Genomic DNA, 18,967 nt, shown 5'->3' on the forward strand with positions numbered 1-18,967 from the left:
TCGGGTACGTATATAGTACTGGAATCATATAGGGAGAAAAGCAACCTAAGGGATGAGTTAAACTGCAGAAGGTTGAGTTTTCCTTTAATTTGGGATGACACCAGGGCAGTTTGTTTCTGGGCCTTACTTTAGGCTTCCTGCTGGCAGTTGCAGCTTTTGTGCAGCCAATGGCATGGTTGCATAGAGTTTCTGAGAGCAATTCAGTAGGCTGCTGTGTTCTCAGGGTTTTGAGATGCATTGAATTCTGACAAACCATCACTTAATAAAAGGTAGTTTGCCTTGAAATCCTGCTTCTTTTTTTAATTGGGTTACAGAGATTTTTATGTTGGAGATAGCTTTATGGTCAGACCTTACCAGAGAGGACGAGACATTTGGGGAGGGGGGCAGCATATTCCCATATTTGTGAGTACGGGGTCCAGTATGTTGGAGCCTCTAGTGGGAGTATTCACTGTTTGGTCAAGGGTGTTAATATTTATGAAGTCCAGGAATGCCCTCTCCTGCAGATTTGAGGCTATGTAGGATTCCCAGACTGTAGAGGGGTAATTAAAGTTTCCCATGAGTAGGATATTAAGCTGGATGGTAAGTGTCTCTAATAGGTCCATGCATGCAATCTGAGCTTCCTGGGACATAGAGGGAGATCTATAATCGGCTAGGCTATGATATGGTACAGGATTTTGTCTATGATCTGCACATGGAGGAACCCCAGCACATTGTCCTGTTTGACCAGCCTAGAGGTATGCTTGTTACTGATGTGTATCGAGACACCTCCACTTTTATCCCTTGCCTGTGCAGGTACTGGTCTAAAAGTGTGAAAAGCACTGAAATCTTGCACTGCCTGGGTCCTCTCTGGTGCTTTAAACTATGCCTTGGTAACTGCACATATGGCTATATTCTTGAGTGTGAGAAGGGCTTGGAGGGAGTGTAACATTTTTTTTTATTTTAGTCTCCTGGCATTGAACAGTAACACCTTGAGGTTCATTTTATTTTGCTATGTCTGCAGGTTTTTCAATTTGGCATTCCCTAAAAAGGCACTATGGGTATGAATAAAGTTTTTCTCAGTATTCAAAAGCCTAGAGGAGACAGGTGCAGACCATCTTTTGCAGAAACAATTTGGTCTGTTAACCATGTCGTCCTAAACAGAAAAATATTGGACCCCCTTAGAATGACACCAGAAACAGCTAATCATGTCTTGGAGCTCTTTCAGAAACTTTAGCTTAATGTCTTGGGGAAGGGGCAGTCACAAAGAACAGGGCAACAGAAAGGCACTGGAATGCAACTTTAAGCAGGTAAATGATCAGCAGACTGTAAAATTATAGGAGCAAAACTGGAATATTAACTGTAAAAGCACTGAAGCACAAACCCCGGTGCAGGAAAAATTAACAATGTTGTCACATCTGTTATTATTTAAGACACCAGACTATGCAGGAATTTACCAGTAACACTGTTTATGGAAACAAAATGCAGTAATAAATGTCAAATGCTCAAATCTGGCAATACTTTATAGTTCTGCCAAACTATGAATGAAACTACAAGATAAAGGTCAAGTAGAATTTAAAATACAAGCACCTAGCTTTTACAAGTAATTCTTCTTGTGGAGATAGAAGTGCAGTATAATGTAGAAACACAGTCTTACACCTGCAAGTTATGCTGCAAGACTAAGATCCTAGAACAAACTAAAAATGCAAATGTTTTACTTTTCTTTTTTCCATGTTTTAGCTAAAACAAGTTCAAAGATGTATCACTACACTGGTCACTATAAGTGCAACTTAAAATATTTGAGCAGAATTGAAACAAAAGCTTTTTTCTCTTTTTTGATGAAAAGCTTATTAGTCATAGTTCAGGGCTTTTCACACTTCATGTTGCATAAAAGACCCTGGAGAGGATAGGCACATGAAGAGTGATTTGTGTGTTTTTCAGCAAACTTTTAGACATAGTTCTTTTTAAAACCCAATCTGGAAGAAGTGGTCCAGTGAATTTCTCGCCTTCCTTTCTTTTACATTAGAGCCCTCAACTTTCAAACAAGAGTAGTGTCCACAGATGAGATGACATAGAATCCCCTAGTATGCCCCCCCCATTGGTTACTGATCCATAACTATTAAACTGTACTGCTGTCATGTTATATTCAGCTAGATTTTTAACTGCTGTGTGCTTGTCGACCCCCATTTAGTTTTCTTGTTTTTTTTTTCTACTGTTCAGTTTGAATGCGTTTGCCTTTCTTATTTCGTTATTTATTTGCATGACATTTGTAAGAGTCACTTGCCAAGAAGTCCCAGTTTCACCCAGTTACTTATTTTTAAAGCTTCAGACCTCCAACCAGTATGCAAGTTGATGAGGAGATGAGGTCAACATGTCATCTGCTGGCATCAGGCTATATTTCTATATAAGGCATTTCATTGCCGCTAAAAAGTTAATCATTTGTCAAAAATTGTTTCTGTTGATGTGAATTAATGCTCTTACAAACAAAACAGTCAAAAACACGTTTTTAGTAAAATATCTTATTGCATTACAATAAGCTTCTGGAAAAAAAATTAGAAATTACTGTTAAACATATGCAAACATTTTGGTAAATGTTTATTAGCAGTAAATGGCATTTTAAATGCATAAGGAATAAAATCATTTCAACTGTTGAAAAAAAAATCAGGTTGTCTGTATTTTTGTTTTGTTTGCTGTCTCAGCCTAAATGATGGGGAAAAGGTAGGCGGACAAGCCTGTCTAGTTGCCTTTTACAGTAGGATCTTCATGCCTACTTTCCTTATGAATGTGCAGATTTTGTCTGTTTCATATCATAAAATCCCTTGCTGTTCGTTTAGTTTCAGACACATCTTGGGTTGAATTAGCTCGTGCTTATCTGGTGGTATACAAAATTTCAATTGGTGGTAAGGAAGACCATCTGTAAAGCCAAATTTCTACAGATGTGAGCATATGGCAGTTTTATTCTATTTATTACCATGATAGATGTTACTTCTGTCTTTTATAAGGTCATCCAGGCTGTAGAAATCAATTAAATTCTAGCTGCAATGGAAGGTGGAGTGAGATGGAATTAGGCAGTGGATTGCAAAGTGAGGCAGTAGCCTCAGTAAGTGACAGATGGGACAAAATAAACCTCTGATAGCTTGAGAGAGGAGACTAAAAAAGAGGAGGATGGGAAATGTAAAGTCATGGCTGTCTTAAACTTTACTGTACTGGGTATGAAAATGCTGCATTGGCAAAATGAAAAAGAATGAAAGGGTGAAATCGGAGAGTAGGAAGTAAAGGTGAATAGCAGATATGCTGCATATAGTTTTATACATTAATAATAAGAGCATAACAGCATGCTAATAGGAACAATCGGTGACAGGTAAGAGGAAGAACATTTCTGAAGAAGGAGCAGAAATAGTGAAAAGGAGGCCTTTGTTTGGTCAAGATGTTTTGAAACAGATGTGTGTTTTTATTTTAGTTGTAAGTAAGACCCATTAAAAGCTACTGCATTCTTATGCCTGTTTTATACATGTGCTGTGTATGATCTTAAGACGTCCTGAACTTTTTCCTACAGGTTCGCCCACTCAACACAAAAGGAAGTCTGTGTGTTTTTGGTAATGAAATTGTTCGACTAATCTACCTTGCTAACAAGCTGAGAGGTATGTACATGTGATTAGATTTATTTAGTTAATAGTGTTGAAGAAGGTTTAAATTTGCATTTTGATGATATAGTTTAAAGAAAGGTATTAACAGGATCAGTACACTGCTGTCTGACAAGATAAGCACTGTTTAGAAATTTTCGCTTTGAATCCATTCACTCTGTTTTAGCAAACTAGTTGAATACAAGAGTAATTGATCTGTTCCATTGCAAAACTTAGATCTGCAACATTGCACTTAAAGCTAGTGGCCAACTTAATTTTATCTTTAGTATTTATTTGAGTTTTGCCATAGACTATCCATTCTGTTTTAGGGGCAGCTTTAGGGTTGCCACCTTTTCAAATGTCCAAAGTGGGACATTTTTGGGACAAACATCATATTTTGCAGGACAAAACATACCCACGGCCAGTACAAAGGGCAGAACTTCACTTTTTTGTCTAAATAAAAGCTTATTCTTGTAGCATTTTAGTTGCTTATTCTGTTTCTTATAACATTTAGGTATTTCAGATACAGAATAACTGATTTATGCAACTATTACATAAAATAAAGAAAATAATTTTGTCCTAAAATCTCAGGACATTTTCCATTTTTACAATTTCTTTGCAGGACACAACTGCCCAAGACTGTCCCTCTCAAAGTGGGACAGGTGGTAACCCTAGGCAGCTCATTTTACACTTTTGATTGAATCCATTTGGGAATAATGCTGATTGATGTAATAGTTGAAGGTTAACAAGTGTTTCTGACCTTTTAGCCAATTAAGGTTGTGTCAGTGCAGTGATAGCAGTAAATATATAATTTGTAATTCTAATCTTACCATAGTCATAGAGTCCATGTTGAGCCAAGTGTCTCATTTTAGTGGGTACCATCAGTAAACAGAAGTCTGGGTTATAAAAAGAAAAACAAGTATCAAATATAGACTGCTCGTTAGAGAAAGTTGGCAAATACCCTGTGACTAACATAACTTGAAAGATTTTCCAGAGCTTCTTTTGCTAAATGTGTAAGCTGCCTGTTTTGCTGCAGGAGTTCATGTAAGTGGTTGTTTAAGGAAGTGATAGCTTAGTGCTGGGAGAACACTGGAGCAGGACTGACAAGGATAAAGAAAAAATAGGACTGGGTTAAAAGTTTTCATTTAAAATTGTGCACAGCCCGATGTTAACATGTGAAATAACTAGTTGGGGTGCAGTATCAGCTGGTTCATATCCATCCTATTAATGAGCAAACTTATTTGCTTTAAGTTAATGCCTTCACAGTCAGAGATGGTAAAACTTAATGTGTAGTTTTCATAAACAGTACAGTTTTAATTAGAATATTAACTAAAATTGCTCTTGCTGAAACATTGATTTATGACTGCCACTTAGATAACTATATAAATAGCTGCACAATAAACACATGATGCAGACCACTAGGAAGTCAGTGTCACCTGCCAGAGTGCCTTGTATTCAAACAGTCAATTTCACCGCATATGAACAGCTGTACAGATGATGCAAATCACAGAAGAATCCCACTGCCGTGAAACAAAGCCAAAAAAATGAAAAAAATCTTTCAAACTGACTGCATATGCACATTTACTGTGAGATGCTATCACTAAAGAAGGGTAGTTGATAAGAATGAGGAACCAGCAAGCTTTCCTCATCTCACACATAACTGCTCAAGAGTTCTTCTGCACGATGCTGAACGATATCACTGATGTGTGGATTTACTAAGGATACAGAACCAGCTGTCTGAAATACTGCACAAACGTTGCATTGCAAGCTGGGATCACCAAGTCTGTGTGTGTGTCTTTGCAGCACTTACATTGCATCTACTCCATCAATTAGTCTATTATTACTGTGTGGCAACACCAGTTTTAACTGTGATGATAATAGCAGTGATGATAGTATCTTCAATTGATCTTTTCTATTCTTAAATGCCTAATTTCCAGTCTGCTGCATGTGTCAAAAGTTAAGTACCTTGTTGACTTCTTTTAATATTCCAGTAAGTGGAATGTGCACATTGGTCTGTCTTCATGTTGTGATGAGCAAATAAAACAATAATATCTGAATCACCAAAGCTGTACTTGCAACAGGTCCACATACTTATGTCACCACAACAAAATCTAGAGGTTATGACTCACTGGTTAGCATAATCAAAATAATGGTCTTATGAAGTAGGTTTAACATACCCCTCACCCTCTTTGTGTAAGAAACCAGGATTAAGTAACAAATGAGGTGGGGCAAAGGCCCAAAATTAGACATTTTAAATACTGCTCTTGAAAACTTTGAAAGCTGCTAGAAAAATAGGTTTTGCATTAACATGTATTTTCTGAAAGAGATGAAATCTGAAACTTAAATGCTTGCCATTATCTTGTGACTTTAGTCTTTAATGATTTGCTAGAAAAACACAACTTTTAAGAGGAACAGACCAATGCTACCAGGCAAAAATCTGAACATCTGAGAAGTATAAATGTGTGCCATGCTTTACATCAGTTTAAATATTACTATAATCACAAAGCCACCTGCCCAGGATGGCATGCAGCAATGTCTGTAAAGTTCATGTCTGTATTGATGCCACATTCTAACAGAAAAAATATGCATCTTCGATGCCATATCCTAATAATATTGCAGCATTGTTTAATATTCCCTAACTGCAGAGATTGCTAAATGCCGTCAAATATGGGTGGTGGTTTGGAATTATAGTAACATTTAATCTGATGTAATGCTTAGTTTCCACAGAGCTAATTCCCAAGTTAATTTAGATTGTGTTAATTACTGGGTCATAAGCTCTAGATTTTGTTGTGGTGACATGAGTTTGTGTATCTGTTGCAGGTACAGCTTTGGTAATTCAGATATTTTATTCGTTTGTCACCATCTAAAGAGAAACATTTCATTTATTTTAATTTAGACCTAATCAATATGATACTTAGATGGGTGTAAAAATGATAGCTGTTGATTTTCTCCATGACATGAGGTGCATGTACATATTTGATCTTGTAATAATTTTTTGTGCTTTGCAATATTTTATTTGCTGATGGCAACAAGAGTAGGGTAGTTGAAGTATTTCATACATTGGCATGTTCAACCTGATGAGGTATATGAAATCCACGAATAATGGTGAGGTGTAAATCAAACAGCATCTGTTTAGCCCAAGGTGGGTGTATGCTTTTGCCATTTATTTAAGTTCTACCCACTCAGGGCCTACTGCAGCTGTCAGCCTTTAGAAATAATTATAAATACAGACTATGCCATTTGGAATTCTAATAATACTTTAACACGTGTAGTACACTTTCTGACTTATCACTCTTCCGATTATATCAAGATATCTAAATCAGCAAGTTCCTGGGTTGCTAGTTGCAGAAAATAAATATGTAGAGATATGGAAATTAAGTATCAGATACAAGATTTTTACTTAAAGAATGCAAAGTCATAGTGTATAAACTGATCTTTTTCATACCCTGGCTTTAGGATGTTCATATTTAATGCTTTCTATTTAAACTGAAACAGTCAGTGTAAGTTTTATACTGTTTTGCATTCTTTATAAATCCTAAAATGTTTTCCTGTTTTATATAGTGCAAGTTATCTGGTGGGTATTGCTTTTTTCTGTTGTGACATTTGAGAACATTTTCGATATAATGTCTAACCAAGGATACAGCTCCCCTATTGAATGAGTCAAGCTGTAATCAAGAGATATTTAATTACTTTCCTTGTGCACTTTTTCAGCCCTCGGGTCTGTTTGCTGATCCCATCATGTTTAGTTGTCTGCTCATTACTGATAAGAGAATTTTTTTCTTTTATCATTTCTTAGGGCAAGATGACTTTAATGTACCAAAGACCATGGACAACAGCCGGAGGCAGCTTATGAGAACTAAGAGTAAACGTCGATTTTTCTTCAGGATTTCTGATGAAGAAAAGTACCAACAAATGAGGTGAGGTAGAAATTAGACATTGTGCTTTTAAGTAAAATGCATATGCTATTTCCATTGTCTGCTTTATACTGCTGGGGGTCCCAAAGGGGCTTAAAGCTTTACCTAGCTACTGGGTGACCACTGACGCACTACAAATTTCTGTCGTGAGGTATAACTACCACTCTAGCGTGAAATCAGTCACAAACTGAAGTCCTCCCTGTTTTGTATCTGATAGCCAGACAGCCTGCTTATCAGTTTGTGGGACTGTAACTTAGTTAATTTTATCTAGAACTCTGTTATTTACCTAGAGCTGTGTCCTCAACAAGCTGGATAGAAGTTCTGGTTTGCTGATTGATATTGAATCCCATTTAAAACTGAGACATTGATAAATGATAGCTTTAGCCCAACTTAAGAGTCTTCATAGTGGGACATTGTCACTGTGGTTCTGCCATAGACAATAGGGTGAGGCATCCCGTCAGTCTTTTCCCCCACAGGTCAGTAATATGAGATTGATGCTAACCATATAGCAACAACATAGGGGGGATATGTGACATAACAAAACAGAACTGGAATGTTCTGTTAACAGATGAAAGAATAGGTAAGGTGGTGGGGGAGAGACCACTATTTGTATTTAGAAGGAACAAAAATTTAAAAGATTTATTATGTCACGAAGGGAAGACGCATAAAAGCAGAACAGAAGTATCATTATGCAGCGTACAGGTACACGAAAATGTAGAAGCTGCAAAGCATGTGAATAGGTTGAGGAAGCAGGATCATATAGACATCCTATATCAGGGAAGCAGTATTGTTTTGATCTTTATGCAGATTGTAAGACAGAGAGTGTTGTTTATTTGGCAGTTTGCCAGGACTGCAACTCATTCTATGTAAGAAAAACTAACTGCATGTTGAAAAATAGAATTTTGAACCATTTATCATCAGGCTAAGACATGAACATGATGCACTTTTCCAGCATATTTCTAAGCATGAGACTCATAAGTTTAAATTTATGGTTATACAATGTATAAATAAGAACAAAAGGGGAGGTGATTTAGTTAATGAGATGGAACTAAATGAGACAAAATGGATCATTGAGCTAGCAGCACATAAAACCCCAGGTTTAAATGGGGTTATACCTTTAAAACCTGTATTGAAAAAGAGGAGAGTGCAGTACTGATTAGCAGTCAGAGTTATAAAAACTGCAGTTACTTGAGCATGTTATCCGAAGAAGGGCTTGTCCCGAAAGTGCTCGTTTTATGAATTTTTAATTGTTTTAAAATAAAAGTTTTGCAGCTGTTCATCGTGATGGCTACTGCCTGTTTTCTTCAAAATTGTAAATCTGATGACCAAAATCAGGCCATCCAGTACCATTCCCATGTGTGGTTTTATTTCCCAAGTTTGTGTGCCATGTTTCAGAATGTCTTGCCCAGCCTGTCACATTTCGTATAAGCCATAGTTTTGGAGACAGGATGCTTCCATTTATTTGATTCCACTGCCCAAGGATGTTCCCTCTGAGAAATCCACTAGCAAAGTCATGGTAGCTGAAGTGAATAAAAATTGCTGTCCTACCATACCTGCGGTCACCACATTACAGATAACATGTTCTTAGAAAAGATTGTGAAGGTGACACTGCCCTGATCATGTTCTCACAATCAGTCAGAAAAGATCTAAAGTTCAAAATTTTGAGATAAATATATTCATGGTGAAGGACCACGTAGGAAAACACTCGTTTAGATCACATTGAAAGTTATGCTACTTGACACAGTAGTCAGAACCCTTTTTTTTAAATTCTGAAGTATTTTATAGCTATGGTATTGATAGGAATATTTTTCCAAAGAAAGTGAATGGCCTAGATTGTAAGTTTGGCACACCTAATAGTGTCATATAAATTGAATTTTGTAAAGTCATCCCTGAGAGATTTGAAACTATGTAACCAGCTTCTATATGTGACTGCTGATTCAACATTAAATGTGTAGCAGACTTACATTTATACTATGAAAACCTATATATATATATATATATATATATATATATATATATATATATATATATAATATAATATAATCTATGTGTGTGTGCATTCTATATATGCAGCCATGCAGAATAATGTTCAGGAAGAGGAGTGACGTGTAAAGGAAGGCAAGAATTCAGTAATTAATATAATGTTGGATGATATGTAATGTATAATGTACATAATTGGAAAAAATGTTAATATAATTTTTCTTTTTTTGTTAATGTATGTCTGCTTATGATTTAAGCGGTAATTTAATAAAGGTGTTTTAAAAAAAAAAAGATCTTATCACCATGTTCGTTCCAAGATCCTTTCACTGCCTACCTGTTTCTTTTCCCTGTGGTGAATGGTGGCTTCACTGAAGCTTCATATACCCCTCAAGATGGCCTCTGTTATCTATGTACATTGTGAACCAGCCAATAAAATAACTGCTCCCAGTGATCCTTCTACAGTTCTAATGGGTTCAGTGATGCAATTGGGCAATCTGGAAGCAGCCACTCACTCACACCACCACCATTCCTTCCAGCAAATAAGCCACTAGTCTAACTCTGTGTATCTAGATAATAATCAGAGCTTTATCATTTTGTGCCACATGAAAAACAAGCACCTTTTTTACGTTATTTGCATTTCTTAGTTTAGCTTTGTTTAAGGTAGATGAGAAACATTTAAAAATTGTATAAATTTGACTTTTTTTCCTTCCTCTACAGCTTCTTTAGAGCTGTATTTTACCACATTAATTTTCTTTTATGCATAGCCAGTCCTTATAAGGATACATTCCTTAATAAACAAGTTTAAACAATTTTAATAATTTTTAGTGTCCCTCTGTATCATCTTGTGCAAATCTGTATTTAACAAAGCAATTATAATGTTATAGAAATAAACCTTTAATATGTAAATGATTGTCTGAGTCCTGACTACATTAACAGCTGTAATTAGATAGGATATAGCTAGGTGGTCACAACTGCTAAATCCTTCAATGCACTTTATATTTATCATGTTGTTAGCATTACTAATAATAAGGTCTAGGGTGTTTTGTCATATGCAGGAAATCAAATAAGGTGCTGGAAATTTATTTGAAGAAGTAGGTCAGTAAATTCTTATGCAACATGATTATTAAAGCAGTGTTTACCGGTTTATATCTGGGTAATTAAAAATGGTAGGTGAGTGATTTCCAAAGAGAGCTGTCACATGGCTTTGCAAGTCAGTGTTTTGCATTGATCATGCAGGCACTGTGATATGATGCAGAAATGTAATGTTTTGATGTTGGAAGCATTATGCTACACAAGTGGCGCATTTTCTAAATTATTTGAAGTTAAACTGTTACTAATGAAGTTGTGTACAAAAATGCTGACCGACACCACCTCCAGATGTTAAGGTCCTAAAGCAAGAATAAATTGCAAACCCTGTTATGTTCAGTTTTGATGTGTCCCGTGATTCTTTGATGCTCAATAATTTGTAGTCATTAACAACAACATTAGTTCAAGCTTGTGAAGCTTACTACACAGGCTACAGCCATTTGTGTAGTACACTTTCAAATAGTTTTGACATATGTTGCATGTAGGTGTTAAGGTGAGCTGATTCATTTCCCAGTAAAAAGAACTTGAGATGATGATTTTGTGTCAGGTTATTTAGGTCCTGTGTAAGTTAGATGTAATAAGAACTTTTCTAGGAAGCTAGGACTTCACTTCATTAGTGGATTTTGTGGAAAGGTGTGGATTCTAGAAGAATTCTAGAAGCAGCAACTTGATGTTCAGTACTTAACTTTATAAAGCATTACAAACTAAATTCCTTGTCCAGGTCTAGAGCAGCCTTTGCTAAGACTTTTCTGCAGGGGCTCCTGGACCCTCATCCCTTCCATCCCCAGTCAGTATAAGCTGCGATAACTCTACCCATGGTGATAGACTACTGCAGCAGTGATCAAACGATAAATGTAGTACAATTGTGTAAGTAAACTTAGCGTAACAGTAGACGTTCAAATGATCACTACCCCCCCCCCCCATTTTTCTAGAATTTTTGTTGCTAAGGTGTGGATTTGAATTTTTATTTAGCCTCTTTCAGGGCTCTAGCCTCCCCTTCACAGTTGACAAGACAGGGCTTGCTGCCCAAACCATTAATTATCTTCAGCTCTGCTTGAGCTATCAATGGTTTGGGTGTGTGGAAGGTGCCCTTAAGTTCCGGAACCTGGCTGACTGTTATATCCTATGAAAGATGTCTTGTAATGGTAAGGTTATTTGTGCATCTGTACGTTCTTTAGTAGAGTTTCTAGCAGAGGTGAGAAATGGCTGAAAAGAAGTTCTTTGTTAAAACATTGGTGAACAGGCAAACTCAAATTATCTGCCTTGTGGCTTCTGTGCAAACGCTGTGTTCTGTATAACCTATTTAATTGCGAGCTGAATTTTAATATGTGCATGATATTTTTAACTGGACGCTGTTGTACTATCTTGTCTTTAACTAGTTAAACTGAGTGTTGTCTTCTTAGGTGGCTGTTTTAATGATGTTCATTCCTACAGGGAAATATTGAAAGATCCTGGAAAGAAATCTAAGCTAATCTCCGACCCATATAATTTCAGTCACGTGGTACATGTTGGGCCAGGTGATGGGAAACATTATCGGAAGGATTTGCCAGTGGTAGGTAAAACTCCTTATAATTCTTAAAATAAGCAGTGTGTGTGTATGCAGATATGTTTATATATATATATATATATATATATATATATATATATATATATATATATATATATATATATTAGAAAGCACTCAGCTGCTGTTTGCCCAAAAACTCCTTTAATGGCATAGCACACCACATAAATAACGCTGAACACAGTTCCCAGTACATTTTCATCCAATACTTCAATAGAATGGTTACATGCATTACCCCCCCCCCCATTTTGTACAATAACCACTTCAATCGAACAGTAAAGTAATTAACACAATTCATTAAGCTGTTAAGCCTAAATAACACAAATACAACCAAGAACTTGCTATGAATAAAGTGCTTACACTGAATGAAATTACTATAAAAAGCATTCCTATATATTGTTTCATGCCTTTAAAATCTAGTGATCCCTATTCTTTAAAACAATCATTACAAGATAAAAAATTAATACATTTAGTAAAATATTATATTAAAATGTGAATGTATATAAAAAGTAAATGCATATAAAAAGTAATGCTTTGCTGCCATCTAATGACCTAAAAGTTTATTACACTAATAAATTTATAACATTAGAAATCAGTGTTAAACTATCTAAAATCATGGAATAGTTATTGTTAAAAGTCTAACTTGTTAAGACCATTAAAAACTATCAAAATCTGAGGGATGTATAGGGTTTAAATATAAAATATGTTTGTGTCATAAATAAATTAATAAATAAGGAAGGTGCTTAAACCCCCTATAACTTGGCCGCTCTTAATTTCAGTACAGGTGCCAGGGAGACCATCTCATTAAGCCCTGGCCATTTGTTTGCCTCAAGGACTAACTGCCAGTACACTTTTCGATATTCAATTTGTTTCCCATGGTCCTCCTCGAATGTCCATCTGGACTTCTTCTAGCACAAAAAATGCAAAAGTAAACTCTTTACATGTCAGTGTATGCTTATATAGGGCATTCTTATTATTGCCCTTTTTAATATCATAACTGTGCTCATATATTCTTCTTTTTAAGCACCTTTTGGTCTTTCCTACATATTTAAAAAAAAAATGTTCGTAAGACAGAAAAATCTAGTTATTTTTGGGGGAACAAAAAGAAAAAGCAAAACTTTTGAAGAGAAAGAGTGTATGGAATCTACCCCTCCACCCACAATTAAAGAATTTTGAGAACATGGTTGAAAGTAGCCTAAGGGAAATAGTTGTAAAAAAAAAAACAGAGTTTGGTCAAATCTAACCAAAGAATAAAGGGAGATTTTAAACGCACTTCGTGGCAATAAAAATGTTAGAGCTATGAAACTGGACAAGGGTGGGGGGAACGGTCCTTATGGACTCAGTTATATATGAAAGCAAAATGATGGAGCTTTTAAATGATGGTATTAAATATTCAAAGGTCTCAATTAATGAAATTAATATCGCCTATAGAAAGATTTATGCAGCTCTGAATGATTTAGTATTAGAAGGGGTGATGGACGCTGAGACTTAAATTTTTGCATAACAAAGAGCCCAGGGTACCAACAATATTCGGTATCCCAAAAGTTCATAAGGATTCATTTGACCCACCCATGAGACCAGTGGTAGTAGCTAGCCAGTCTTTCACAGCCAGTATTGCAAAGTGCTGGCTGTTAAACTGAAAAATATTTCTATAAACGCAACAAATGTCAAGGATTCTGGGGATTTCCTCAGAAATGTGAAAAATAACTTATTTAGGAACAGTATGTTTTTTTATTATAATTGATGTTGTTGACCTTTTCACTTCCATCTCACACAAAGAAGGCCTGGAATTTTTAGAAGAAATTTTAAGGGACAACAAGGATTTTAGTGATAGAAATATTTATTTAATTTTAACCTTAATGGAACTGGTTTTAAAACATAATTTTATTTATTCTGAGGGAGAATTCTTTTACCAGTTGATTGGAGTGGCAATGGGTGCCATGTGTGCCCCAGCCTTTGCAAATTTGGTGTTAGCCTTTTAGGAGAAAAAATGTATTTTTAATTCTGTGTACAAGGACTGCTGGGTCCTTTATCAACAGTTTTTGGATAACATCTGCCTTTTTTGGCTAGAGCGTGAGGAACATTTTGATGAATTTTTGAACTATATTACCAATAGTACAGAATTTTTAAGGTTTACGTATAAAATAGGATGGGGATCTATCGACTATTTGGATGTGAATATAGGGGTGGACTATGACAGTAATAGGTTCACTTCAAAAGTACATAGAAAAGCTACCTACTGTATTTCCTTTCTACATTTTCAGAGCTCCCACCCATTTACACAAAAAAGGAGCATTGTGAAGGGTCAAATACATCAGGGATAGTAGAATGACATCAGAGGATAGGCTTGCCACCCCTCCATTTTTTTTCCGGCCTATCAGGAAATCAAACTGATTCTCCGGTAGTCCGGAAAACACTGTACAAACTCCGGTATTCTGTTTCAAAAAGGAAACAGACTATCGGAGTTTGTAAATCGGCTGATTTACTATGCTTTTTTTACAGAAAAGCATAGTAAATCAGCCAAAAGCAGGCGGCGGGAACGGAAAAAGAGGGCGTTCCCGTTGAGTGATGCTGTCGTGACATCACAAAATAGGAGGTATGTTGGTGGGAGAGGGGGTTGGGGTGGGCGGGGTTACTGGTGACGCGAGGGGCATGGCTTTGCTCCGGTTTTAGCCGTGAAGGAAGGTGGCAACCCTATCAGAGGATGTGAATTTTATACAAGGTGAACTTTTGAAGGGTATGTTCCTTTGATAGGGGATACCCGGAGAACATAATTACCAAAATTATTAATGAAGTTCTAAAAATAGAGGCAATAGGTTTGCACCCATTTTGGGGATGGACAACAGTGAGACAGGTGTTAACCAACAGGTAAATAATAGTAAGGATAGGGTGGAAAATATTTTTGTGTTGGATTATGGTGGAGATGCAGGAACCATTACTATGATTCTGAAGGAGGAGTGGGATAGGTTTAGTAGGTTATCAGATTTGAACATTGAACTGAACTATCCCTTAAAATTTGTTTTTAGGAAAGGTAAAAGCATTAAAACTATTTTGGAAAAGAAGGGCATAGAAAAAGACATAGAAGGGTAGGGACATGTAAATGTGGTGCTTTATTATTAACAAATCAGAGGTTTGCATTCCTAGTAGGAATAGGTGCATTAGTGCAAAATGTTATTCTAACTGTGACTCTAAGGGGCTAGTGTACTTAGCCCTGTGTGGAAAATGTGGAGATTTTTATGTAGGAAAGACCGAAAGGTGCTTAAAAAGAATATATGAGCACAGTTGTGATATTAAAAAGGGCAATAATAAGAATGCCCTATATAAGCATAAGCATACACTGACATGTAAAGAGGCTAGTTTTGTATTTTTTGTGCTAGAAGTCCAGATGGACATTCGAGGGGGACCATGGGAGAGACAAACTGAATATCGAGAAGTGTACTGGCAGTTAGTCCTTAAGGCGAACAAATGGCCAGGGCTTAATGAGATGGTCTCCCTGGCACCTGTACTGAAATTAAGAGCGGCTAAGATGTTCTTCATCTCACATTGCTGCAGTCCTTACTTATGGGTAGTCCGCTGTCCTCGGTCGGCCCGAATACCAAAGTATTAGGCTGACGTCGGTCATGGGCGCCTGGAACTGACATCAGAGCGTCAGGGTATAAGAGCGCATGACCGACGTCATATCCTCAGTCTTTTTTGCCGCATGGTCCGATGCAGAAGCAGCGTTGCAAGTGCCGTTCGGTGTTCTGAAATTTTTCGAATTCGGAGTTTCAGACCGATACCAAGTTGGGCTAAGTACCCCGTTGGGGAATATTTTTGTTTTTTCTTGCCTCAGTTATTTACCGGATGTCAGAAAAAGTGAATAATTGTATTTCTTGTGGGAAACAGATACCGCATAGGGATTACCACTCGCTTTGTATTCCTTGTTTGGGACCGGAGCACAACGTAGTCGGGTGTCGGTTTTGTGCTAGGTTCAATAAGCGCACTATAAAACGGAGGTTAGATTGCGCTAGGTTAGTCTTTGGCAAGCGGTGTAATTATAATATGCCGTCGGATCCTCCGACGCCCGCTTCCACGAAGAAGCGCAAAGACAAATCTGTGAAACCTAGGCAGGATGATTCGTCCGTTTCGGACGCCGGTCCTTTAGAAACTACAGGGGAACAGGTGGACCCGGCTGAAGTTTCTGTTGAGACTCAGGGGGAAACTTTGATTCTGCAAGAGGTGGCCTCACAGGAGTCAGGTCAGGCTGAAGGGGCCTCTCAGGTTATTATTCTCCCTACTGTGCCTAGGGTGGTTAGGCCTTCTGCTTCTTTTTCTAAGGCTCCTTCTAAGGGCAGGTCTGTTTTGCCTTCCTCTGGTGTCAGTCCTGGTTCCTCAGGGTCAGTGCCTAAAAAGCACATGCTTAAAATGGCAGAAGATTTGATTACTTTAATTAGAGGTTCTATGCCCCCTCCTGATAAGAGGCCCAGGGTAGAGCCAGAGTTGGAAAGTTTGGAGCAGGCCTCAGATGATTCAGAGTCTTCTGTGGAAGATATTCAAGATTTTCCTCCTTATTCGGATTCTGATGCAGAGGATTCTACTCCTTCTGCTTCTCCTCCTGAGGATTTTTCATTTTCAGAAACTTTACATTCTATGAGGGAGCATTTTAAGTGGGAAGGACAGGATTTCTCGGATTCACGGAAAAGGCTTAGGGAATTTTTGTTTTTACCTCAGCACAGGCCCTTAGCTATACCTCCAGTTTTGGATGTTGTTCAAGATGTTTTCTCGGAGGCTTCCCTTAATCCAGATTCTGTGCCTCCTGCGCCAGTCAAACCGGACAGGTATTACAGGGTGCCTGAGGCTCATAAATATCTGTATAAAAGTCCTAGGGCAGACCCAGAAACTATTAGTCAGGGGCCTAAGGGTGTTAGAGCTTCTGTTGAAAAAAATCCGGTTCCTCTAGATAAGGAAGCTAGAGCTTTGGATAGATGGGGTAAGAAGGTGTATACCTCTTCTACGTTAGCAATGAGGGCTTTAAATTGCCAGTTTCATATGTTGAAATATCAGAATTTCCTCCTTTCTCAGCTAAAATCTAAAGTGGATGCTTTAGCAGAGGGTATAGAGTGTAAAGAATTGCAGGATTTGGTACATGTCTCTGAACAGGTGGGCAAGCATTCTTTACAGTGTGGCTTTGATGCTTTACAGGCTTCTTCTAGGGTGGCTGCCACTGGTTCAGTTATTCGAAGGCACGCCTGGCTTAAGGATCAGAATTTGTCAGAGCATGTTAAGACTAGAATTCTGGATGCCCCTTTACAGTCTGAAGTTTTGTTTGGTCCTCCTGTGGAGTCTGTATTAAAGAAAATGGAGGACAAGGCTAAGTCTATGCAGACGGTTAAAGATTTTTTGCAGGTGCAACCTCCAAAGTTTAGTAGAAATTGGCCTACTAAAGGATGGACATACCCTTCTTCTGATTCTCAGTCTAGGGGCAGATCTAGACGTGGTAGGGGCAGAGCTCAGAGTTCCTTCAGACCTAGAACATGGAGTTCGCCTGCACAGTCTGCAGGTGAGGGCAGGGGCCAGTCCTTTCGTAAACAGGCCCAATGACCTGCATTTTCAGCTGCCAGATTCCTCTTGCCTGGCAGCTCCTTTGGGAGGAAAGTTAGCACTTTTCAAGCAAAACTGGCTTTTAGTCACCCAGGACAAATGGGTATTGGACATTATCAACCGAGGCTACAAGTTTTATTTCCATACATTGCCTCCTTTCAAAGGCATGCCAGACGTTCCTCCTCGACAAAGGATAGAGGCTCACAAACAGATTTCTTTACTTCTTCAAATGGGGGCTATACAGCCAGTTCCTCTGTCAGAAGTGGGCCTAGGATTTTATTCTCGCCTGTTTCTAGTTCCAAAGAAAGGGAACATGTGGAGACCGATTTTGGATTTATCTATCCTCAACACTTATCTGGACATTCCAAAGTTCAAGATGCTGACGTTACAACAGCTTTTACCTCTGTTGGGAAAAGATCACTGGATGGTAACTCTGGATCTCAAAGAGGCTTATCTTCATGTTCCTATCAGGCCCAGTTGCAGGAGGTACCTGCGTTTTCGAGCTGGAAATTTACATTATCAGTTCTCTGCATTGCCCTTTGGCTTATCTACTGCGCCCAGTGTGTTCACAAAGGTTCTGGCTCCAGTGATAGCCTTTTTCAGGTTAAGAGGAATACAGATTTATCCTTATTTGGACGATTGCCTGATTATTGCTCAAGACAAAGACGAACTTCATCATCATCTACAGTATGTGATGGTAGTGTTAAGATGCCTAGGGTATTCTGTGAACGAAACAAAGTCCAGTCTAGTACCCTCTCAGGACATGTGCTTTCTGGGTGTGAGACTGAATACAGCTTCCCAGATGGCTTTTTTGACCCCGGACAAACAAAGAAGCCTTTCTCTTTATAAATGTCTCTACAGTCCAGGCTGACTGCAAGGACAGTCCTTCAAGCCTTGGGGTTCATGGCATCTTGTATTCTGGTGCTTCCCAATGCCAAACTGCATATGAGGAAGCTTCAGTGGTATCTCAAAAATGTATGGACACAACACTGCCAAGATCTAGACACTGTCATTCAGATAATACCTTGCATTCAGAAGGAATTTGTGTGGTGGGCTCAGGAATGTCACCTAAACAAGGGACTCTCTGTGACCTGACCAGAGGCGAGTCAGATTCTAACGACAGATGCCTCGGACAAGGCGTGGGGAGCACACCTCAATGGAAAATGGGTGCAAGACACGTGGCCTGTCAGACTTCAACATTTGCATATCAACTTGAAGGAGATGTTAGCAGTTCAGTTTGCATT

General features: G+C 38.0%; 1 protein-coding gene across 1 annotated transcript in view; it reads left to right on the forward strand.

The window, feature by feature from the left end:
• CDC42BPG (CDC42 binding protein kinase gamma) overlaps nt 1-18,967 on the forward strand; it is a 1,192,486-nt gene that overhangs the window by 1,125,250 nt on the left and 48,269 nt on the right. Inside the window, exons 32-34 of the mRNA XM_044075379.1 lie at nt 3,533-3,617; nt 7,396-7,516; nt 12,014-12,131. Coding sequence (XP_043931314.1) covers nt 3,533-3,617; nt 7,396-7,516; nt 12,014-12,131 — 324 coding nt within the window. The remainder of the gene's footprint in view (nt 1-3,532; nt 3,618-7,395; nt 7,517-12,013; nt 12,132-18,967) is intronic.

This window comes from Protopterus annectens, chromosome 6.part1 (genome assembly GCF_019279795.1).
Source record: "Protopterus annectens isolate FY-2018-M chromosome 6.part1, PAN1.0, whole genome shotgun sequence".
Classification (NCBI taxonomy): domain Eukaryota; kingdom Metazoa; phylum Chordata; order Ceratodontiformes; family Protopteridae; genus Protopterus; species Protopterus annectens.